The sequence below is a fragment of the Ovis canadensis genome, chromosome 17 (genome assembly GCF_042477335.2).
Source record: "Ovis canadensis isolate MfBH-ARS-UI-01 breed Bighorn chromosome 17, ARS-UI_OviCan_v2, whole genome shotgun sequence".
Taxonomy (NCBI): Eukaryota; Metazoa; Chordata; class Mammalia; order Artiodactyla; family Bovidae; genus Ovis; species Ovis canadensis.
This window is the reverse complement of record NC_091261.1, coordinates 20341422-20366261: the sequence shown is the minus strand read 5'-3', so window position 1 is coordinate 20366261 and position 24840 is coordinate 20341422. Positions and strand designations below refer to the sequence as shown.

Here is a 24840-nt window from a genome sequence, read left to right as displayed (position 1 = left end):
GCTCCCCCGTCCCTAGGGTTCTCCAGGCAAGCACACTGGAGTGGGTTGCCATTTCCTTCTCCAGTGCATGAAAGTGAAAAGTCAAAGTGAAGTCGCTTAGTCGTGTCCGACCCTCTGCGACCCCATGGACTGCAGCCCACCAGGCTCCTTCGTCCATGGGATTTTCCAGGCAAGAGTACTGGAGTGGGGTGCCACTGCCTTCTCCATAGAGTTGCTAGTTTTTTCTAATTAAATGAGAAACATCTCACTGAAAATAATACTTTGAAATTCAGCACCTGTAAGCATAATGAGTGCTTCTGGGACCGGAAAGGAGATGATCTTTCCCAGGACACATGTGAACATGGTTTATGGAGACAGGGAGCAACCTGTGCCTGCATTCTGCGAGGAGATGGAGGGCAGAGCATAACCTACAGAGGCTCCCTCTGAAAATCGACCTACGTGTTTGCTTTTGTTCACTACAGCCAATAAGCACTTATGCTTTAACTCTGACAAACAGTCACTGAGGACTTCCATTTTTGGAAGATGAAGATGAGAAAAATTCATCTTGTGATAGTAATAGTCTGAGTATGAAATTGCTCTAACTTTCATTTCTCAATTGCACATGCTATTTGCTCATTTATCGTAAGTGGCAGCAATAAAAATTCACTTGGGTCATCAGCTCTTCAGAACAGCTAAGTATGTTTTTGAGTGTTACATGTAACCCCGGGAGTCAAGAATACCACTGCTCCCAAATAAACCCTGTTGTCCTATATAAAGATATGGATTATCTTGCAAATTAACTTCACACATGATATTAATGACCTCCTTGAGTTTTAATTGTTGAGGTTTTTGGTTTGTGGTTTATCGTAACTCTATTTTCGAGGGGAAAAAATAAATCCCTTGTAGGCACTGCACACATTCCTGCGGCTGCCACAATATTAGTTGTGGTTTCAAATATTTGACATTCACAATCAGAATTAAATGTCCTTCATTATGTAACAGTTTTTTTCTTTCAAATTAAACCCTTGTTTTAAAAGTATTTAAAAAACATAAAGAAGAATGGTAATAGGTAGAGTGTTAACTGTGAAACTACAGATTCACTTTCTACCAAAATTTTATGATTAACCCAAAACTTTATAAAAGAAACTGAGAGTTTATATATAAAAGCTTTCACAGCCCACTTATTGATACACATTTTTTTTAAGTTTCAAAATGTTATGGAGTAAACCTTTCATTTTTCAATACAGATACTTATGGATATAACACATTTAAAAAATTACCTAAAATTAGAATGGAGTGAGTACATTTCATGACTATGTTTCAGTGCTATTTGGTGCAGCTACTGAGATCAACCAAAAGCTTTCCTATTTCTGACAGTTGTGTTATCAAAAATTCTCAAGAGTATGATCAACTTGTGTCAAATATTACTTGTGTTTTACTGCTGTGACTGAAATATATTGTACCAGTTTCCCAACCAGATATTTTAGAAGTTGAAACAGACCCACAAATAAAAGAGAACTTAGGCAAAACCTCAAATTTTGGAGGTCTGCCTAGATTCTCTGAATTTACTTATTAAATGCAGCCGGGCTCATGGAAACCATCCAGAATCCATGGGCTGGAGAAGAGCAAAGAGACAGCTGGGTGGGAAGCTGGTTTGCTTTCCTGTGTGAGCAAAAAGAACATGATCTTGATGTCACAGCTTAACTTTCCTCATATACCGGACATCAGGTGTATAATGTAACCTTCTAAATAAGAAGAAAAATTTTCATACACTCTATCAGAGATTAGCAAGATAAGCTTACTAGAGCCTGAAGTTTTCATGATTTATACAATTCTTTACTTCTGTTCTGGTTTTTCATTTTGCTTTTTCTGCATCAATAAAAATCAGCCTTGAATGTACTGAATTACCTGGAAGCTAATAAATTAATTTGGGGAGCTAAATAGTATCAGAATTGATTGTAAGGTTGACTGATTAAATGGATGTAAAAGGACAAGACACCAATAACAACTGAGTGGCCAATGTTTACAAAGGATTATTATCATGAACATTTTTAGAAAAAAATTTAAATTCTATCACCCATCTGATATTTTTTTCCTTTTTTCTTTTTTAAAATTTCTTCTAACGGTTAATGATACAGCTTGGAAAGGGGACTAAAATCACTGCTGCTGAATTTAAAGAGTACATTTCCAGGGGATTCTGTGGCAGTCCAGAGGTTAGGACTCTGCTTTCACAGCTGAGGGTGCAGGTTCAATCCCTGGGCAGGGAACTAAAAGTACATTTCCCAAGTTATGTTCTAGAAAGGATAAGCTGGGAGCCTCAGAAACCTTGAAGAACAATGGAGCAGGGAGAAGAGCTTGGTTCTACTGAGCCTGTGGACAGAGGATTGCAAACACAAGCTCCTGAATGTGGGCTGAGCATACAGTGAGGAGCGGTGGGTACTGAGGACTGGTGGGGCCTGCGGTAAACTGGGGAGAGCACGGGCTGCCTGTGCAATCAAAGTCCATGAAAGTCAAACACGACAAGAGGCCGAAAGCAACCTGAAAAGCCTTGCTGGCCAAGCGAAACACAGCTGAGACACGGTGAACCCACCGCCCTCCCAGGCTGCTGGTCCGTCTCGCTGCTGGAGTGCAGCCCAGCCGGCTCACCCGCCCCCTCCCTGCGGCTGTCCCCTGTTGCCAGCCTGCTTTCCACCCTTGCATCCGGCTGGAAGGGAAGGCCAAAGCCCTGGGTCTGAGTCCTAATTCACCAAGAAGGCTGCACAAGTCACACCTGCACGCCTCTGTTTTGTCCACTTTAGACAAGTTAGCAGTCTTGCAGCATTAAATCAGATGATGGATGGAAAACCTCTTTGGAAACCGAGAGACGCTAGGTGTGTGTAGAGCGGATACTGACACATCAACCCCTGCCTCCCCGCTTCCTGCCCTGCTAGGTGCAGGCTTCACTCTTCCCCAGACCCCATCCCTCTGTGCTGGGATCAGCATCTTTTCTTATCCATTCTATCCAAGATGCTTGGCTGCTCATACCACTCACTTCCAAATAGCTCTACTGAAAACCCTTCACTGCAGCCACTAACTCCTGGGCCCTGGGGGGAGGGCTGGGCATGTCTCAGATGCTGCTTTCAGCTTCCCAGGGGTCACGCAACAGCCTCTCCTCCTCCGAAGTCGGCGCCACTCGCCCTGGTATCCTGGCACCCAGAACACTTCTCCTTCTCTTCAGTGGTCACGGCACTCAGTTCTGGGATTTCCTCTCCAGCCTGTCTCCTGCCACCATCCCAGCCTCACCCTCATCTGATGAGAGCTTCCTCAGATTCCTTCCCCTCTGTTTGGAAAGGCTTGGGCTGCTGTCAGGGGAAGAAGCGTTCAGCATCCCTGCCAAGGCTGACCCTGCCTCCCTCGTCTCTTCTGGCTCCTTCTGCCATTGTGGTCTCTCCTCTCATGCTTGGCTCCAGATGTCCGAAGCAGCTTCCCATCGATCTGCAAGTCCCTGGCCGCCTGGCACCTGCCTGATGCCGCATGGTCAACCCCAGTGGGCTTCTGTCAGCATTCCTGGCTTCTACTGGAAGCTCTGCTACGAGTCGCGCCTCTGGGAAGCCTTGAACTCTTGGCCCTCTGCCAGCTCCTCTGTCTCCCTGATGGCTCTCCCCGTCCCTCAGCGCTGCGTTCCTCCTTTCCAGCACCTCAGTGGGTCTTCTTCCCGCTTCTTCCCGTGCCTCGGCAACCCCACTTGCCATTGGACTTTCCTGTTCAACAAGGATCATGTCAAGCTTATATGTCAATACCCAAATTTGTTTCCTGAGTTCAAGTCCCCCAGTTTCCCCCTCTTTAGGCCTCTCTCTGAGGCTATGCACACTCAGTCCCTCAGTCATGTCCAACTCTTTGCAACCCCATGGACTGAAGCCCGTCAGGCTCCTCTGTCCATCAGATTCTCCAGGCAAGGAGACTGGAGTGGGCTGCCATCACATCCTGCAGGGGATCTTCCTGACCCAGGGGTGGAACCCACATCTCCTGTATCTCCTGCATTGGCAGGTGGGTTCTTTACCACTCAGCCACCTGGAGAAGTCATTTTACCTCCGTAAAATCCGCTCCAATCCCAACAAGAACGCATTTCTCCTCACAGTATCACTACCACCTCACAATCATCTCTGCCCTCAAAACCCGGGTTGCTTCTGATCCAGACCATTTTGTGCCCCGATCTCGTCAAGGCTGACTCTGCAGTGTGTCTCAAATGCATCTGGTGCTGTCAGCAAGCTACCCACCACCATTAAGAAAGTGAAAGTGTAGTCGCTCAGTCATGTCTGACTCTTCGTGACCCCGTGGACTATAGCCCGCCAGACTCCTCTGTCCGTGGGATTTCGCAGGCAAGAATACACCAGTATTCAAGCTGTTATTTCAACAGCCTCACAGCAGGTCTCTGGGCTTCCAGTCTGGCTCAGTTCTCTGTCTGACTTGGCCTCTCTCTCTCCTCATCCCATTCCCTTTCCTTTAGTCTATCTACTGCCAGACACATCTTCACAAAGCCATGAAGGACCCCTTGGGCCATGTCAGCCCGCTGCCCAGAGCCTTCTGGACCACACTCCCCTGCTTGCCTAATAGACAGCAGATGTCTTCAAGAGGTGGGAATCTTCCAGTTCAATCTACAGGGCAACCATGCCTCCCCAATCCAACAGTACCTGATATGACTTGAAAAATTAGTGGATACATAAATGAGATAAAAAACAAAAATCATAAACAGGCAAAACAACTCCCCAGAGCTAAGCACTATTATGTGGGTCTGCTTCCCACACCACCATGCTCTCTCATGCTCCCCAGCAGGGAGGTCAGCTCATGCCTCGGACTCAATCCCTCACCTTGGCAAAGCTCTCTGAGATGAAGCTTCATCAAGAGTCCTCCGATGCCAAGAAGTGAGCATGTGCTTCCCTCCTCTGAGTCCCCAGGACAAGTCTTTATCATGGCAGACAATCACTTTCCACAGTGTATTAAAATTACCTTGAATTTATCTTATGGGAGATAGTGAAGGACAGGGAAGACTGGCGTGCTGCAGTTTATGGGGTCGCAAAGAATCGGGACATCACTCAGCAACTGAACGAGAAAAACAAAAACTCCCCGGGTAGTTCCTGAACTGCCCAGTCCGACCATACACATAACAGACACTTAACGAATCCTTAGTGGCCAGATGGGTGAAGGGATCAAGGCAGATGCACCACCCAAACTCTGCAAGTAACTTAATTCATCCTGCACCAAAGCCCTCTGCCCACCTCCTCTTTTTTTTTTTTTTTTTCTTTTAAATACTGACTACCTGGCCCTAGAAATAGGCTAGTCTCCGAAAGGGAAGATGATGTGACAGTGTAAAAAAGTGCCAGTTGGACATCAATTTACTTGTGCTCAGCAGCAGCAACACTTTCATTACGGTGTACTCCTCGAAGGTGAGCTGCAGCCGGACAAACTGAAGGCTGATCTGGTGCATCCCCTGGCAGAGCTCATACATGGCAGACTGGTGCATCTTCTCTCTGCAAAGGAAAAGCAAAGACATCTGAGATTGGGAGGTCCAGGACCAGACCCAGACCAGCAGCCCCAGGGAGCCCACAGAGAAATCTGAGTCTGAGTTATGCCTTTGGCTTCAATGCAGAGCAGGCGTGTATTTGCAAGAGAAGTCAGCTGCCTCACACGGTGACTGGTAAACTGCCTCTCGACCAACCTAGCCAGGCTGTTTATTCGTCCCCTGGGAGAATGTCAGAAGCACCGAAACCAACCTTTTTCAAAGTGTGCCATGACTGCACTTTACATCAAGGGTGATAATGTGTGATGGTGCTGTGTGTGATCCTGAGATCGTCCACGGAGTGGAGACGCTGCTGTGACGTGGGGTGAAGCCCAGAGATTCCAAGCCCTTACTGTTTGGAAGAGCTGTGTTGGATGCTATGGAAACATGACAAGGATGACCAGTCTCATTTCCACATGGACCTCCATTTCCCTCCCATCGAGGTCGTGAAATGTGCCTGCTAATGCTTTGCAGCAACACATTTAAGAAGACAAACCAGGCACTTCCCTGAAAGTTCAGTGGTTAAGACTTCACATTCCAAGGCAGTGGATGTGGGTACAACCCCTGGTTGGAAAGCTGAGATCCCACAGGCCTTGTGGCCAAAAACCCAAAACATAAAATAGAAGCAATACTGTAGCAAATTCAATAAAGACTTAAAAAAAGAGAAACCGAATTTTGAAAAATGAAGGGAAATCAGACAACATTTAAAAAGATTCCTCAAATGGAACCTCTCTGGTCCAGGAGAAGATGATTTGGGAATCTGTATGAAACATACACATGTCCATTCAACCAACCAACAGAGCCACTCTCTATGCCCAAATCCAGTGTTTCCATAAAAATCCACAAGATATACAACAGAAGTCATGATTATCTCTTTCCATGAGAAGGCAGGCAGGCATCATTTAATTGCTCAGATGTTTTTCCTCAAAGTGATAAATCCTCTGGGAGGCCCTGGGTAAGTACCAAGTTATGATGACCAGAAAGAAATGAGTGAAAAACAGTGCCTGGAAAATTCCATGGACAGAGGAGCCTGGTAGGCTGCAGTCCATGGGGTCGCCAAGAGTCGGGCACGACTGGGCAACTTCACTTTCACTTTTCACTTTCATGCATTAGAGAAGGAAATAGCAACCCACTCCAGTGTTCTTGCCTGGAGAATCCCAGGGACAGGGGAGCCTGGTGGGCTGCCGTCTATGGGGTTGCACAGAGTCGGACACGACTGAAGCGACTTAGCAGCAACAGTGAGAAACAGGCCTGTTGACTCAGGCCATAGACACAGAGGAGTTGATGATGGCTGATCCACTTCTATGAGTGACTGAACGCAGGTGAGTGTCTGTGGCAAAGCCACCCTGGGATCCCTCTTCCAGAGTGCACTCTTGGATTCCAATGGCAAAATTCTCTCTAAAAGCCATTTGTAAAAAACTCGTCATTTTCTTGGTATTACTGCTGTATGTTTTTCTTTCCCCGTAATAAGCCAGGAGATATTTTTAACCATTAAAAATTAAAATAATTTTTTTTAATTTATGAAATTTTGAATTTAATTAAAATTTTAATAAAAAATGCAGCATGTTGGATCTTATTTTCCCTACCAGGGATCAAACCTGTGACCCCTGCATTGGGAGCACAGAGTCTTAACCACTGGACTGCCAGGGAAATCCTTTTAACTGAAGTATAGTTGATTTACAATGCTGTGCTAATTTCTGTTCTGCAGCAAAGTGATTCAGTTATACATATCTATACACACACACACGTTCTTTTTCATATTGTTTTCCACTATGGTTCATTGTGGGTATCGAATATAGTCCCCTGTGCTGCAGTAGGACCCTGCGGTTTATCCATTCTATATAGCATGCTTTGCGTCTGCTAATCCCAAACTTCCAGTCCTTCCCCACCCACCCGCCTTGGCAACTACTAGTCTGTTCTCTCTATCTGCGAGTCTGCTTTTGTTTCACAGATAGGTTCACTTGGGTCATATTTTAGATTCCGTATATAAGTGGTATCACTTGGTATCTGTCTTTCGGGGAGCCATTTCTAATTAAGGAAATATTTTCAAAACACTTGCACACATATCCAAACCCAAACACACAGAGAAAAACAGCGGGAGACTACGGAGCCACCATGAAGAATTAAGAATGCAAATATATGCTAATATCTTTGCCATACTTGCTTCAGATCTTTAAAAAGGGAACGCGGCCTAGTTAAGTCCTGCTCTGCCTCCCTCCTCGTCCCATTCATCTTCCTCACTCACGAAGGGAGCCACCCACCTTGGGAGATTCCCATTTCCTCTCAGATATGTACACTGTACACACACGTATGTATTCATAAAAACAGCGCCCAGTACCACTTTGTTTTATGTAAAGTTAAAATTAGGTATGCACCTCCTTCTGCAACTTATTTTTACTCAACGTTGTGATTCTGCGCTGTATCTGTTTTAATACAGGTAACTCCAAGTGAAGTCATTTTCTCTGCAGCGCCTTTCATTTGTCTGAACACACCACAGTTTGCTAATCCCTTCCACTCCGGATGGACACTGGGGTTGTTTCCGCTTTATGGCTATTACAGATGAGGCCCCAGGGACATCCTTGGGTGTTTCTCTAGGATATAGGATGAAAATAGAACTGCTGAGTCATGGATGTGTGCACAGCTGCTGCTTTCATTCCAACCAGGAGGAGATGAGATGTCCTTTTGTTCCAAGTCCGGCCAACACTCGTCATTAACCCGTTTGAATTGTTTCTGCTACTTGATGAGGGCTGAAAGGTTAGGCCCACTATTGCCTTTATTTGCAGGGTCATGATCACCAGCAGGCTGAACATTTTTCAAATGTTTTTTGACCATTTGAGTTTCTTCTTTTGTGATTTGTCTTTTCATATCTTTAAATACCTTAAGCTTTTTTCCTCCTTCTATCACCAATCTTTATTCATAATTTTTTTGCCTTATAATTTTTGTCTGATATCAATATTGTTTCTTCCTTATTCCCTCTGGCTCTTTCTTTTGCTCTCTCTTTAGAATTTGCCTGGGGACGTCTCTAGTGGTCCAGTGGTAAGGACTCTGTGCTCTCACTGAGAGGGCCCAGGCTCCATCCCTGGTCAGGGAACTAGGATTCCACAAGCCACATGGTGCAGTCAAAAGGAAAAAAAAAAAAAGAATTTGCCTGGAATGCCCTTTAAAAAAAAATCCCTTGTTTACAAAGTCCCCACATAATTATATTTCACACAAGTTGCTTACAAACAGCAAAAAGCTGAATTTAAAAAGTCTGAGAGTCTCTGTTTTATAATAGCTTGGTTTAATCTGTTTTCATTTATCATGATTATTGATTTATTTGGAATTTTTTCCTACCATTTTAACTTCCTCTCCTCCTTTCCTTCTTTCTACTTCGTTTCCTTTTATTAAATGGGTCCAGCTTAAAAAAAATTTATTTGCTCATCTACTGGATTTAGAAGGTTCACATTCTATTTTTACTCTTAAAATAATTAAGTTATGAACGTGCATATTTAAAAATCTAAAGTTAATCAACAGCTTTTCCATGAGGAAAAGAAAAAATGTAGAGTACTTTATCTTTGGTTTACTGCTTCCCATTTTCATGATATCGCTCTTCAGAATTTAAACTTCCACTAGTTTTCAAATTACTGCCGAAGTCTCTCTCTCTCTCTCTCTCTCTCTCTCTCTCTCTCTCTCTCACATCCACACCTCATGTCTGTTTAGAGTTACAAATGTTATTTCCTTGATCACCGCTGTTAACTGCACCTCACTCCTTACTAGTGGGTTGGTTCAATTTCTTACTGAAGAATATATATATACACATATATAATTAAATTCTGCAGCAGTCAATCACTCAATACTGAATCTTTCAGTCTTGCTATGCCTGAAAGTGTTTTTTATTTCACCTGCATTCTGGAATGATTAACGTGTTATAGATTTCTAGTGTGGTAACCTCCTTCGGTACTTTGAAGATAGTATTCCACTACACCTGGATCTTCACCACCACTTCTAGGAAATTTCTTGTTGGTCTAATTGTCTTTCCCTTATAGGGAGAGAACTAGTACTTTCTCTTGGTAGCTTAATAAAAACTTGCTGTTTATTTTGATGCCTGCAGTTTCAATATGAGGAACTGAAGTATACACTTATTTTTACTCCTGTTGCTCAGGATTCAGTGTCCTTATTTGATTTGACAATGCAGTTATTTCTTCAGTTCTGAAATGTTCTTAGACATTGTTTCTTCAAATATCACTCCATCCCCCCATTTTTCCTTTTTGAACTCCTACTCGTGGGTTAGGCCTTCTCACTGAATCTTCTGCATTAACCACTGTTTCATATTTTCTATCTTCTCATCTCTTTGTACTGCATCCCAGGTGGCTTAGTGGTAAAGAACCCGCCTGCCAATGCAGGACACAAAAGAGATGTGGGTTTGACCCTGGGGTCGGGAAGATCCCCTGGAGGAGGGCACGGCAACCCACTCACATACATATTCTTACCTGGAGAACCCCATGGGCAGAGGGGCCTGGCGGTCTATGGACCATAGGGTCACAAGGAGTCGACATAACTGAAGCGATTCAGCACGCACACCCGCATGACATTCTAGGTGGTTTTCTCATCTGTTTTCTAATATTTTTTTTTATTTTTCTGTGTAATCTGTTTAATGTCTACGGCGTTTTGATTTCAATGTTTTTCCTGTCTTGGGCTTGCTTGCTGAATCGTGTCTGAGTCTTTGCGACCCCACGGACTGGAGCCTGCCAGGCTGCTCAGTCCCAGGGATTTCCCAGGCAAGAATATTAGAGCACACTGCCATTTCCTCCTTCGGAAACGGCAGGCTAGGTGCCTAGAAACACTTTAGTCTTTCCTCAAACATTTCTGTTATTTTCCATGAGATACTTTGTACTTTATGGTTATTATATCTCCTTTCTCTAAATCATACCTTATCTATTATATCTCTAAATACTTTCAACATGTTTAGTTTATAGTTGGTTTAAAATGTTTTAAATTCATTTTGGGGGGATGCTCATAAGCTTGCCCAGCATGTTTTATTAAGGCATATACTGTTTTCTGGGTGAGTCCCAGGGGCATTGTCCTGTGGAAGGGACTCTACAGGAAATTTTAGCATTTATAGCTATCAGGGGTACAGGCATTTCACTTGATCTGGACCAGTTTGGATGCTAAATTTTCAGCTTAATTGCTTTTTGCAAGACTCGTGTAGTTTAAATTTGGACTCCACACTTGACGTGATGCAGGACTGCGGCTCTTGCTTCTTTCAGCTTCCCTGCCACGTCCCTGGGCTGGCGGGCTGGCTGGGCTTACTGTCGCTGCTTGTCGACAGTGAAGTCTTTTCAGAGCCTGGGGGCTCCCTTTCAGGCCCAGCCTTGCTGGACCGTACATCCTCCTGTCCTGTTCCTGTTGTCTTCTAACACCCATCCCTAAGGCGTTTTTCTACATCCAGACGTCTGAGGGCCATGTGTAGCTAGCTTTAACTCCAAGCTGAACTACTCTGGCTGTGAATTCTTTGTTCTTACACCTGTTTTTTTTTTCCCCCTTTTGAGCTTTGTTATATATTTAAGATCTTTTAAAATACAAAATTTCTATGTATTTTGTACACAGAGGGGGAAAAAAAGGCTCACTTCACTCTCACCATTCCAATTGCTAACTTTAAGCTTCTTAAAGGCAAGATCCATGTCTGACTGACATCTGTGAAGGTCTAAGAGAGTCAGATAGGCAAGTGCCCTGTGTCCATCTTTATGCAAAAGTGTTTCATGAATGAATGAGAGAGAAGGAAAGCCAAAAGGGAAGAGGACAAGCGAAGACAGCCAAATCAATGACAGACACACAGATGGACATGTGATAGTGATGATTAGAGAAAGGTAACACTGAAAATTCACAGAAAGATCAAGTGGCTAATAAACTAGATACTGCTTTTGTTAAGTTCTTGAAAAGTTTCTAAGAACAAAAGGGGAGATATAGGTTGTAAAACGGGGTGAAGCGGATAGCAAATCTGGATGTCTGTGGAATATAATGCAACACATATTTGATGACATGCAGTTTAAAAAGGGCACTCCTAAGCACTTGATCCCTTCAGCTTCCCTGCGCTGGAGGCAGAACAGACATCCTTGGCTTTGCCCCAGTAGGGGGTAGGAATGCATGGCCCATGGGCCCCTGAGTGTGCTGGTTTTATGAGCCTAGCATCATGTCACTTCTGAGATCTAGGCTTATCATATGTAAAACTGGGAATTAACACTAAATTCCACTGTGCAGAGTTGTAGGGAGCAACTGTATGGAAGTTCTTAAATTATAAAGCCCTCTATGAACATTAGCTTTTGCTGCTGCTGTCATGGGGAGAACAAAATGCTTCTTGAGAGACCAATAATCATTTTGGTTAAAACAGACCAAGAAAATATCAAATTCTTAAAATTACTTTTCAGGAAAATAAGACTGCATTCTTGTTGTTATTTCTACACACAGCATGGTGAATAAATCAGGAGAAAAACCAGAGAGGATGCAGATTTTCAGGAAGGCAGACGTGACTTGCCCAGGGTGGAACAGGAGGATGAAAGGTCTCATGCCAAAGTGTTTCTGTTATCAGATGTGTTAGCAAAACGTCCACACACAGAGTAAAGACTGCTTACAGAGAGACCTCAGATTCTTCTTGAAAAACAGATCAGAATGTTAATGTGTAACAACACACCTAAAAAAAGCACTTTTTTTGGTCACCTGTGTAGGAAAAGCATCTCTTTAACTCTTTCTTGAGGCATCATTACCTGAATAACCCCCGCCGTTTTCAGAGCTATCACTTACGGAATGCCTACCATGCCAAAATTTCGTCTTGTCAGTTCTCCTAATGCCTTGTGCAGACTCATTCTCATGTTCATGACAAGGAAATAATTTGGGTACACAATCGAGCCTTGGACTTAAACCCAGGTTTTTTTCTTCAAAACACAGGCCTCTGCATGTGAGCCAAGCAATTCCTGAAGGACTGGCCCCCATGAAGCAGCAGTGGAAAAGACTCGCAGTGAAGAGCACAGCACTCTGTATCCATGAAACTGGGGGAAATCTGTACTGAACTGGTCACCACAGCAGTGACTGGAATAAGAGATAAAGCCAAAATGATCCTAGATTATGAACAGAGTTCCTCAAAAGACAACTTGAAGAGGCTAATGAGGTGAAATGAAAGTCACTCAGTTGTGTCCAACTCTTTGTGACCCCATGGACTGTCCATGGAATTCTCTAGGCCAGCATACTGGAATTAGTAGTCTTTCCCTTCTCCAGGGGATCTTTCCAACTGAGGGATCGAACCCAGGTCTCCAGCATTGCAGGTGGATTCCTTACCAGCGGAGCCACAAGGGAAGCCCCGAAGAGGCAAAGATGTTCTTAAAATAGACCTCCAAGAGATGAACTCCTTTCTGACAGACATATCCTCTCCACTCTGTTTAAGTCCATGCCATGAGACGGCGGGAACTGGATTACTTTCAGGCTCCTGACTCAAGAGAACCACCTGAAGCTGTTTCCAGCCAAGTTAACATCCCAGTCGCACTGACTTCACTCTTCTTCACTCTAGTTCCAATTCAGAGACTCTTATGGCTGAGCGATTCAACCACCTCCATCACAAACACGGCTCCCCAGCTAAGCCTGTGCGCCACAACTGCTGAGCCCACGCTCTGCAGTTAAGAGAGGCCACCACAATTAGAAGCCCTGGCACCACAGCCAAGAGTCGGCCCCATTCGTCACAACTAGAGAAAGCCGGCATGCAGCAACGAGGACCCAGTGCGGCCACACGTAAACAGAAAGGGGAGAGTCCCTCAGGCCTCTTCCTCTCTCCACGCTGCTGGCGCAGTCATTTACAGCTCTCCCTCAGAGCGTCTCTTTACAACTATAAAGAGGTATTTGGTGCCTCAAATGTTTTGCTGTTGCATTCGCTCACTTGTTTATATTTTGCTCCCCATTATGTGGTAAGATTTTGTTTTTCCAATTCCATTACTGCTGCCACTGCATGAAATTGAGTTCTCTAAATGAAGAGTGCTGTGTACTCAATATAGCTTGAAATTTCAAGAAAACAGGCCATCTTAAAAACACATTTTACATCACATCATTTTTTGCACAATTAGATTAAATGCACAAAAATTTAATGTACATCCAAAGAAGTTGAAACAAGGACAATCTTTTCAGCATGATATGGGGATTAATTTTACAACAACATAAAAATTATCTCTGCTAATCTTACCTCATTTTGACTAAAAAAAAAAAACGTAAAAATACATAGACTACTTTGGGAAAGAGATGAAATTTGTATAAATTTGTACAAAAAATAAAAGTAAATGCAAAAGTTACCTGTGAACAGTGGGGCTGATATAGAGCCAGTAGGAGATTTTTTATGTAGGAAGCAGCCCTGTATTAAGGTGAACATCAGACCCGACAGTCACTGGTCTCTACTTCTAAATGTGGATACAACATCATTTATAAACATCATCTCATTTGTAGGAATAGCACAAACTCTAATTTTAAATAAACACAATAACAAAATAGTCACAGAGACTCAGTTTCAATGCAAAGACCTTAGGCTTAAATCCATGAGAATGACAGTTCTAAAATATTCTCAAACTCTTAAAAAAGAGAAAAAGAAACATTTCAATTGTCTTATTTTCTCAAACTAGGAAACCAATTTTATTCACAGCTGTAACTTTATCTGGTCCTTTCTTAGGACACCTATTATACTAAATTGAAATCATATGATCATTTGGAAATAGTTTTAAGATACTATATTAAAATAATCTAATGTCTCTAAACTTGATTTTCTTGGAACAAAAGTGAAGAATCAAAGAATGAGAAAATACTTTTTTTTCTTTTGAAAGAATTCTGAGTAGGATATAGAATTTACTCTCATAATAAAAGGGGGAATTAGAGGGCCTTCTCTGCTCGTCCAGTGGTGAAGAATCTGCCTTCCAGTTCAGGCGACTTGGGTTCAATCCCTGGTCAGTGAACTAAGATCCCACATACCTTGGAGCAACTGAGCTCTCGTGCCACAGCTACCGAGCCTGCAAGCTGCAACTGGAGAGGAGTCTGCACGCCACAATGGAAGAGCTCATGTGCCACAACCAGGACCCAATGCAGCCAAATAAATAAATACTTTAAAAAAGAGTGGGATTTAGAAAAAAGCCCATTTAAATCAGAGTGGGAAGGGCTTCACAATTTAAATGATTTGCATGGTAGTTGTCTGCTTTTAACTTAGTGGCTAAATGATGTGAACAACTGTGTGTCTACGGGATCCATGTGTTCTTGCCATTATTATATGATAATGGTTTTGCCCTATTTCACATTATAAGAATAGCCCATTTAACCTACTGTCCAATGGCTGCCACAAGGAACACTCTTGTTTTGGTATTCAAGTACTGGTCTAAAATATTACCAAAGATGTGCTTGAAAATCTTATTCAATTATCTGGAGGTCCATATTGGACACAGCTGACTTAGGAAATTATTGTCCTAACTAAATACATTCCTGGAATCATATTCATGTTCTGCTCTGATAGAAACAGACAGTTGATAAGCCCAAACCACAAAATAATCCAGGCTACAGGTACCACAGGACTCAGAAGCTCTAAGTTTTAGCCTGAACAGCTACAGGCATTCCTCAAGGAGAATGCAAGCTAACTTCAACTTACAGAATCTCTGCAAGAATTGAAAGCAGGGTCTTGAAGAGATACTGGTACACCCATGTTCATAACAGCACTACTGAAGATACCCAGCAAGTGGAAGCAATCCAATGCGCGTCGACGGCCGAATGATAAGAGTGTGCCACATACATATGCTGAAGTATCACTTAGCCTTAAAAAGGAAGTTCTGACATGTGCTACAACATGGATGAAACCTGACTGCATCATGCAAAGTGAATAAGGCTGTCGCAAAAAGACAAATACTGCATGAGCCCACTTCTCTCAGGTACCTAGAGTAGTCAAATTCAAAGAGACAGGAAGCAGAACGGTTGTCAGCAGGGCTGGGAATAGGGGGGAGTAGGGACTTGTTTATACAACAATGTGTCAAGGTATTTAACATCATTGAACTATACGGTTAAAACTGGTTAAGACAATAAATTGTATGGTACAAGTATTTTATCGCAATTAAAACTGTTAATTAAAAAAGAGAATATTTGCAAATTATGACTTATAAGGGGTTAATGTCCAAAATATATAAATAGTTCATATAATTCAATATCAAAAACAAACACCACAATTAAAAAATGGGCAGAAGACCCAAATAAACATTTTTCCAAAGGAGACCTTCAGGCCATCATGTACAAGAAAAAATGTTCAACATTGATAATCATCAGAGAAATGCAAATTAAAACTACAATGAGATATCACCTTACACCTGGCAGAATGGCTATCATCAAAAAGACCACAAATAACAAATGTTGGCGAGAACGCAGGAAAAATGAGAACCCCGGTGGGAATATAAATTGGTGCAGCCACAGTGGAAGACAGATAGAGGTTTCTCAAAAAACTAAAAACAGAACTACCACAAGACCTGGCAATTCCATCCCTGGGCATATATATCTGAAGAAAACGAAAAGATTAATTTGAAAAGAAACACGCACCCTCATGTTCACAGAGGCACTGTTCACAACAGTCAACGTATGAAAGCAACTTAAGTGTCCGTCAACAGACGAGGGAGTAAAGAAGATGAGGTATGTATATATACAATGAAATACTACTCAGCCATATAAAACGATGAAGTTTCGCCATTTGCAACAGCTAATGGTGGACCTGGAAGGTATTATACTTAGCGAAAGAGAGAAGAAAATATACTATATGATACTATTTAAATGTGGAATCTAGAAAAAAAAAAACAAATTAGTGAACATAACAAAAAGGAAACAGATTCACAGATATAGAGAATAAACCAGTGATTACCAGTGGGGAGAGGGAAAGGAGGAGGGGCAGGATACGGTTAGGGGAGCAAGAGGCACAAACTGTATGTATAAAATAGGTAAGGTACAAGGGCACACTGCACAACAGGGAATAAAGCCAGTATTTCATCAAAACTATAAATGGAGTGAAGCCTTTAAAAATTGTTAATCACTGCGCCGTACACTGAACGTTACGTAATACTGTGCATTAACCAAGTGAGTGTGTGCTCAGTCGTGGCCAGCTCTTTGCAACCCCATGGACTGTAGCCTGCCAGGCTCCTCTGTCCATGGGATTTCCCAGGCAAGATTACTAGAGTGGGTTGCCGTTTCCTCCTCCAGGGGATCTTCCTGACCCAGAGATCAAACCATCTTCTGTGTCTCCTGCACTGACAGGCAGATTCTTTACCACTGAGCCACCTGGGGAGCCCACATTATCTATACAGTAACAACAAAAAAATCTGCAGCTCACCATACTGCTATACTTTGATGGAGATTAGAAATGAAGATCTGTGTTTAATTATGTAACTTCTTTTATGGTTTAGGCTTTTTATTCATTCTTCTTTTATAATATAGAAATAATTTTCCTCCACTTCTTTACTATTTGCCTTTTGTGTTTTGCTGCATTTTTAGTCTTACTGTATTGGTGTTTTTATTATACGCTGCACTACATGCTTTTTGAAAGCAGGAAGAGTGAAAATTCTTTCAAAAGCCATAGTTTTAAAAATTAGAAATGGTTCTCTAAAGGCCTGTCTGCTGTTGTTTTTGTACCCCAAGGAGGAACAGAAAATACAGCTACCTTTATCACTCCTTTCTCTTTCCAAGAACTGACAGTTAATACATGTAATTACTTTACACTGGCTGATTTCATAAATGCCAAAGCGAAGGTCCCAACCCTTCCACCTATGGGAGCCAATGGATGGTACAGTGACATTTTAAAACTTAATATCCTTTAGCGATATTGCAGCAAACCGTACCTTCGTCACCCAAACACCTTTTCAGTGTGTAAGACATCACTTGACTTAGTAAGAGACTAGAAAACAGTTTTTGAAATATTTCATTTTCACCCTTGACTCCAACTGAATCCTACTGTTTAATCAAACAACAAGCAACTCTCATCACCTGGAAAGTCTGTATTCTTTTTCTGGATACTAAGGCACAAATCATTTTTTAAAATCTATTTTTAGTTGGAGGATCACTGATTTACAACATTCTGTTGGCTTCTGCCATACAACAGTGTGAATCAGCCGTAAGTGTACACGCGTCCCCTTTCTCTTAAACCCCCCTAACACCTCTGACCCCATCCCATGCCTCTCGGGTGTCAGAGAGCATGGGGTTGGGTTCCCTGTGTTATACAGCAACGTTCCCATCAGCTATCTCCTTACACATGGCAATGCATATGTTTTGATGCTGCTGTCTCAATTCTTCCTGCCTTCTGCGTCCCCTGCTGTGTTCAAAGTCTGTTCTCTATGTCTGTGTCTCTATCCCTGCCCTGCAAACAGGTTCATTGGTACTATTTTTCTAGATTCCATAGATATGCACTAGTATATGAAATTTGTTCTTCTGACTTCACTCTATATAGCAGGCTTTAGGTTCATTCACCTCATTAGAACTGACTCAAATGTGTTCCTTTTTATGGCTGAGTAATATTCCATTGTATATTTGTAACACAGTTTCTTTACCCACTCATCTGTTGATGTTCATCTAGGTTACTTTCCATGTCCTGGCTATTGTTAATAGTGCTACTATGAACACTGGGATACATATGTTTTTGCAATTATAGTTTTCTCAGGGTATCTGCCCAATAGTGGGGTTGTTGGATCATAACAGTAAGTTTATTCCTAGTTTTTAAAGGAATTCAGTTTACATTCCCACCAACAGCGCAAGAGGTTCTCTTCTGTCCACACCTTCTCTAGTGTTTATTGCTTGCAGATGTTTTGACGACGTCCCTTCTGACCAGTGTGAGGTAACACGTCACTGTAGTTTTGACTTGCATTTCTCTGATAATGAGCAACGTTGAGCATCTTTCCGTGTGATGGTTGGCCATCTGTATGTCTTTGGAGAAATGCCTGTTTATGTCTGCTGCCACTGTTTGATTGGGTTGTTTTTCTGGTATTGCTGCTTATATATTTTGGAGATGGATTGAAGCACATATCTTTATATGAGTGTGCCTTTATATCTTTTGCACAGTGCACTGGTCCAAAATTACATGAGTGCTAAATACAAATCTGATAGCTGCAGAGAACAGGTGAATCCAACAAATTTCACAGACTTTGCTTGCTTCTCATACATAGATACAAAGTCAGTGCTCACTCAGGGCTGAACTCCTTTAAGTCTCTGAAATCTCCAGAAGAAGTTTCTTAATAAACTTGTTTGCTAACATACAATTACTTCTATCAATTGCTCCAGCTGTATGCACGCTTGCGTATGTGTATGCTGAGTGCTATGTTAGAATGCACTCATCAGTAGTGCCAGTCTTACAGCAGAGAGTTAAATAATTTGAGTGGGGTAGTGCACACAGATAATTACAGCAGATCTGAAGGACCAGACCTTATATCTGATACCAAACCACATCATTATGTCTGAATAAATCTAACATCTTGTTACATGGTCAGTCTAACAGATGGTCCCTGTCTCCAGCTTGTTATTTTCCTAAAAACAGCATGCAGAAACAGTTCTTCTTTTTCAAATCTTAATTAGAATAAAAATGACCTCAATTTGAGCATTCAAATGATGCCAGTTTATGGTTTTTATTTTTTTCATAGTCTTACTAGATCTTTCCTTAAGGGACAAACAATATATCTGTAGGAGGACCATTTTGCTAGCTGCAGTTTTGATGTCTGTTTGGTTTTACAGTATTGACATCATCTGTTAACAGCCAGGGCAGAACTCAGCTGCTCAAGAATTGCTGGAGAGTGTTGCTTGTGGTTTGCTTTCCTGGACAGGTGTGCCTAAGGGAGTGGTCTCCCCACTATCTCTATAACATTCACGTATTCCCCATTAATTTTACATGGTGAAAGCCCAAGAACAGTTAAAAGCTAGTTCAGTGTTTTGCTTGTTACCTTAATTGATGTTCCAGGAGGGATGTGTTTCACAGAACTGACCTTGACTTAACCATACAATTTCACTGACTTTAATGGATGTTACACAGATCAAAAGAACATGTGCCCATCCAAAAAATCTAGAAGGGGCCTGGTTATACGATGGTAACTGTAATCGACCACCAATGGCCTTAGAAATCTACAAATGTTTTATTTTTAACCATACATTCTATAGATAGTTTTTAGTAAAACATTCTTTTGTGTCTTATATTTTAAAATACTTATACAGCATCATTTCTTTGGGGTACAGGACCATGTTTTTTGGAAGAGAAAGAAACATGTAGCCATAATCCACTGTGAAGAGGTCAGATTCTAGAGCAAGTTAATTGCAGGTACCTGCATGACAAAAATGTTTTGGACTGACCAAGTCAATCTTATATTCATTGCATCATGAATTTCCACAGACCAGTTATGATATAATTCATTTAAAAAGTCCTACTGCATAGCACAGGGAACTGTATCCAGTCTCCTAGGATAAACCATCATGGAAAAGAATATAAAAAAGAATGTACGTATGTGTATAACTGGGTGACTCTGCTATACACCAGATAGGAACACAACATTGTAAATCAACTATACCTCAATAAAAAATAAGCAAAAATAAAAAAGTGATTTTGAAGCAACTTTTGATGACATTCTTGTCCCTGAGATGTGTGACTAATACTTCACACTAGAGGAAAGTCAGGAACACAGCAAACCGCAGAATATTTACAAGAATGATGGCTCACTATCTATTACCTATAAACTTTGGCACAGGAAACAGGTGAACACTGCAGGCACTGCCTTCCTCCTGACATCATAGGGGACTGGAATGCGAAAGCTGGAAGTCAAGAGATACCTGGAGTAACAGGCAAATTTGGCCTTCAAGTACAGAATGAAACAGGGCAAAGGTTAACAGAGTTTTGCCAAGAGAACACACTGGTCATAGCAAATGCCATCTTCCAACAACACATGAGAAGACTCTACACATGGACATCAGCATATGGTCAACATGGGAATCAGACTGATTATACTCTTTGCAGGCAAAGATCGAGCAGCTCTATGCAGACAGCAGAAAAAAAAAAGATGGGGAGCTGACTGTGGTTCAGATCATGAATTCCTTATTACCAAATTCAGATTAAATTGTTTAAGAAAGTAGGGAAAAGCACTAGACCATTCAGTTATGACCTAAATCAAATCCCTTACAGTTACACAGCAGAAGTGACAAGTAGAGTCCAGGCATTGGATCTGACAGACAAAGTGCCTGAAGAACTACAGACGGAAGTTCAAGACACTGTACAGGCGGCAGTGATCAGGACCATTTGGAGGAAAACAAATGCGAAAAGCCAAAATGGCTATCTGAAGAGGCCTTAGAAATAGCTGAGAAAAGAAGTGAAAGGCAAAGGAGAAAAGGAAAGATACACCCATTTGAAAGCAGAGTTCCAAAGAACAGCAAGGAGAGACAACATGCCTTCCTCAGTGATCAGTTCAAAGAAACAGAGGAAAACAACAGAATGGGAAAGACTAGAGATCTCTTCAAGAAAATTAGAGATACCAAGGGAACATTTCATGCAAAGATGGGCTCAATAAAGGTCAGAAACGGTATGGACCTAACAGAAGCAGAAGATATGAAGAAGAGGTGGCAAGAATACACAGAACTATACAAAAAGATCTTCATGACCCAGATGACCATGATGGTGTGCTCCCTCACCAAGAGCCAGATATCCTGGAATGCAAAGTCAAGTGGGCCTTAGGAAGCATCACTACAAACAAAGCTAGTGGAGGTGATGGAATTCCAGCTGAGCTACTTCAAGTCCTAAAAGATGATGCTGTCAAAGTGCTGCACTCCATATGCCAGCAAATTTGGAAAACTCAGCAGTGGCCACAGGACTGGAAAAGGTCAGTTTTCATTCCAATCTCAAAGAAAGGCAATGCCAAAGAATATTCAAACTACTACACAATTGCACTCATCTCACATGCTAGTAAATGCTCAAATTTCTCCAAGCTAGGCTTCAACAGTCTGTGAACTATGAACTTGCAGATGTTCAAGCTGGATTTAGAAAAGGCATAGGAACCAAGATCAACTTGCTAACATCCAGTGAATCACTGAAAAAGCAAGAGAATTCCAGAAAAAACACCTATTTCTGCTATACTGACTACACTAAAGCCTTTGACTGTGTGGATCACAATAAACTGTGGAAAATTCTGAAAGAGATGGGAATATCAGGCCACCTTACCTGCCTCCTGAGAAATCTGTTTGCAGGTCAGTAAGCAACAGTTAGAATCAGATACGGAACAACGGACTGGTTCCAAATTGGGAAAGGAGTACATCAAGGCTGTATACTGTCACCTTGCTTATTTAACTTACATGCAGAGTACATCATGTGAAATGCTGGGCTGGATGAAGCACAAGCTAGAATCAAGATTGCCAGGAGAAATATCAATAACCTCAGATACACAGATGGCACCACCTGTACGGCAGAAAGCAAACAACTAAAGAGCCTCTCGATGAAAGTGAAAGAGGAGAGTGAAAAAGCTGTTGTAAAACCGAACATTCAGAAAACCAAGATCATTGCATCTGGTCCCATCACTTCATGGGAAATAGATGGGGAAACAATGAAAGACTTTATTTTGGGGGGCTTCAAAATCACTGCAGATGGTGACTCCAGCCAGGAAATTAAAAGATGCTTGCTCCATGGAAGAAAAGCTATGACCAACCTAGACAGCATATTAAAAAGCAGAGACATTACTTTGCCAACAAAGGTCCATCCAGTGAAAGCTATGTTTTTTCCAGTAGTCGAGTATGGATGTGAGAGTTGGACTATAAAGAAAGCCGAGTGCTGAAAAATTGATGCTTTTGAACTGGATGCTAGAAAAGACTCTTGAGAGTCCCTTGGACTGCAAGGAGATCAAACCAGCCACTCCTAAAGGAAATCAGTCCTGAATATTCATTGGAAGGACTGATGCTGAAGTTCCAATACTTTGGCTGCCTGATCGATTAATTGACTCATTGGAGAAGACCCTGATGCTGGGAAAGATTGAGGCAGGAGGACAAGGGGAAGACAGAGGATGAGATGGTTGGATGGCATTACTGACTCGATGGACAGGAGTTTGAGCAAGCTCCAGGAGTTGGTGATGGACAGGGAAGCCTGGCGTGCTGCAGTCCATAGGGTCACAAAGAGTTGGACATGACTGAGTGTCCAACTGAACTTGGCAAAGGCAAACAGGTGCCAGCAGCCACTCTACCAGGGGCAGAAAGTGGCCTGATTATTTCCTGGACATTTTAAGAACTAATGAACCAAATATTTTGATTTTTTTTTCTGCACAATGGCACATGTGGGATGTCAGTTTCCTGACAAAGGATCAAATATGTCCCCTGCAGTGGAAGGGCAGAGACTTAATCACTGGGCTGACAGGGAAGTCCCACAAATGTTTTGATTCTTGATTTTGGTAATGAAGTGTATACGTCTTTGACAAAGGAGCAGGCTCTAGTTCTTGATCAGATAAAAATTCTAAGTATAAACGAGAAAGGCATCCCTCACTGAAAATCGTATTCTAGGATTCGGATCCAAGCAGTTGGGTCTCAGAGCCTGCATTCAACTGTTACATTCAGGTTAAAACACCCAACAGTGTGCTTTGAACCTTATGAGACTTCATCAGAGTTAACCATGTTAAGAGTCATCACCAGAATTGCTCTGCACGCAGAATGGATACAAAAGAACAATTATTAAGCCTCATTTTTGTAGGCTGTAGATTTTAATAGTAAAGTTCTGGAAATGCAACAGTATGAAGACGACAGGTGGTTCAACAGAAGACAGAAAACCTACAGTGAGCTATTTCCTCAAACAGGGGCATTTCAGGTACATACTTAAAGACACTGCTTCATTTCAATAAATGACCAGCATTTCCTGACTTGCTTGCTAACCACTGAATTTCAAGAAGGTAAACCACATGAATTGCTGAATTTAGAAATGTCACTGGACTATTACTTGAGTAAAGGGTGATAGCAAATCATTTTTTCCTAGTTTGATACAAGTTGTGTATTAAACTGCAAATTCTGGAGTCATTTTCTTCCTGGGGCAAAAGCCACAGTCTTCTAGTAACCAGAACCTGTCATGGGTTATAAAGGACTTCACTCTGATGAAGCCCAGGTGTGCAGCTGTGCTTCCAAGGCAATACTTGAGCAGCTCACCATTGCAGAGGTGGCCTTAGCAATGTGTATGCTAGGATGGGGATGTAGGTGTCGGAGGTGGGGAGCCACTGGATCACAGAGTCCTTCTTCTACCTACAGTCTTGCTTTGGAAAAAGAAAGCAGCTTAGCCTCCAGTGCCAACTTAGATAGCATATTCAAAAGCAGAGACATTACTTTTCCAACAAAGGTCCATCTAGTCAAGGCTATGGTTTTTCCAGTAGTCATGTATGGATATGAGAGTTGGACTGTGAAGAAAGCTGAGCACCGAAGAATTGATGCTTTTGAACTGTAGTGTTGGAGAAGACTCTTGAGAGTCCCTTGGACTGCAAGGAGATCCAACCAGTCCATTCTGAAGGAGACCAGCCCCGGGATTTCTTTGGAAGGAATGATGCTAAAGCTGAAACTCCAGTACTTTGGCCACCTCATTCAAAGAATCGACTCATTGGAAAAGACTCTGATGCTGGGAGGGACTGGGGGCAGGAGGAGAAGGGGACGACAGAGGATGAGATGGCTGGATGGCATCACTGACTTGATGGACGTGAATTTGAGTGAACTTCAGGTGTTGGTGATGGACAGGGAGGCCTGGCGTGCTGTGAGTCACGGGGTCGCAAAGAGTTGGACATGACTGAGTGACTGAACTGAAACCTCCAGTGATCATTATTAGAGAACCGCTTCAACTCATTAACGAAACAGGGACCTAGAAAACATTTTCCATAGTGCCATAATTCTGGGGGAATGGTAGTTTCTTCTGTTTGACTCATCTGTTTGACTCATTCTAAAAGCCAATAAATCCATTTGCCTAAATTTATTTATGTTTACATTAACTTACTTTTTATTGAAGTATAGTGGATTTACAATGTTGTGTTAGTTTCTGGTGTACAGTAATGTGATTCAGTTATACGTATACCTATATCTTTCCCAGATTCTTTTCCCATATAGATTATTACCGAATACTGAGTAAAGTTGCCTGTGCCACACAGTAGGTCTTTATTGATTATCTATTATATATACATATATATATATATATATATATTGTGGCATGGTTTTCCCAGGTGGCTCAGTGGTAAAGAATCTGCCTGCCAATGCAAGAGATAAAGGAGACACAAGTTTGATCCCTGGGTGGGAAAGATCCCCTGGAGGAGGAAATGACAACCCACTCTACTATTCTTGCCTGG

General features: G+C 42.1%; 1 protein-coding gene across 4 annotated transcripts in view; it reads right to left on the bottom strand.

The window, feature by feature from the left end:
* The window catches only part of NR3C2 (nuclear receptor subfamily 3 group C member 2), a 436667-nt gene that overhangs the window by 42682 nt on the left and 369145 nt on the right, over positions 1 to 24840 (bottom strand). For all 4 annotated transcript variants that reach the window (XM_069556741.1, XM_069556742.1, XM_069556738.1 and 1 more), the window contains exon 7: positions 5356 to 5486. In XM_069556741.1, coding sequence (XP_069412842.1) covers positions 5356 to 5486 — 131 coding nt within the window. The remainder of the gene's footprint in view (positions 1 to 5355; positions 5487 to 24840) is intronic.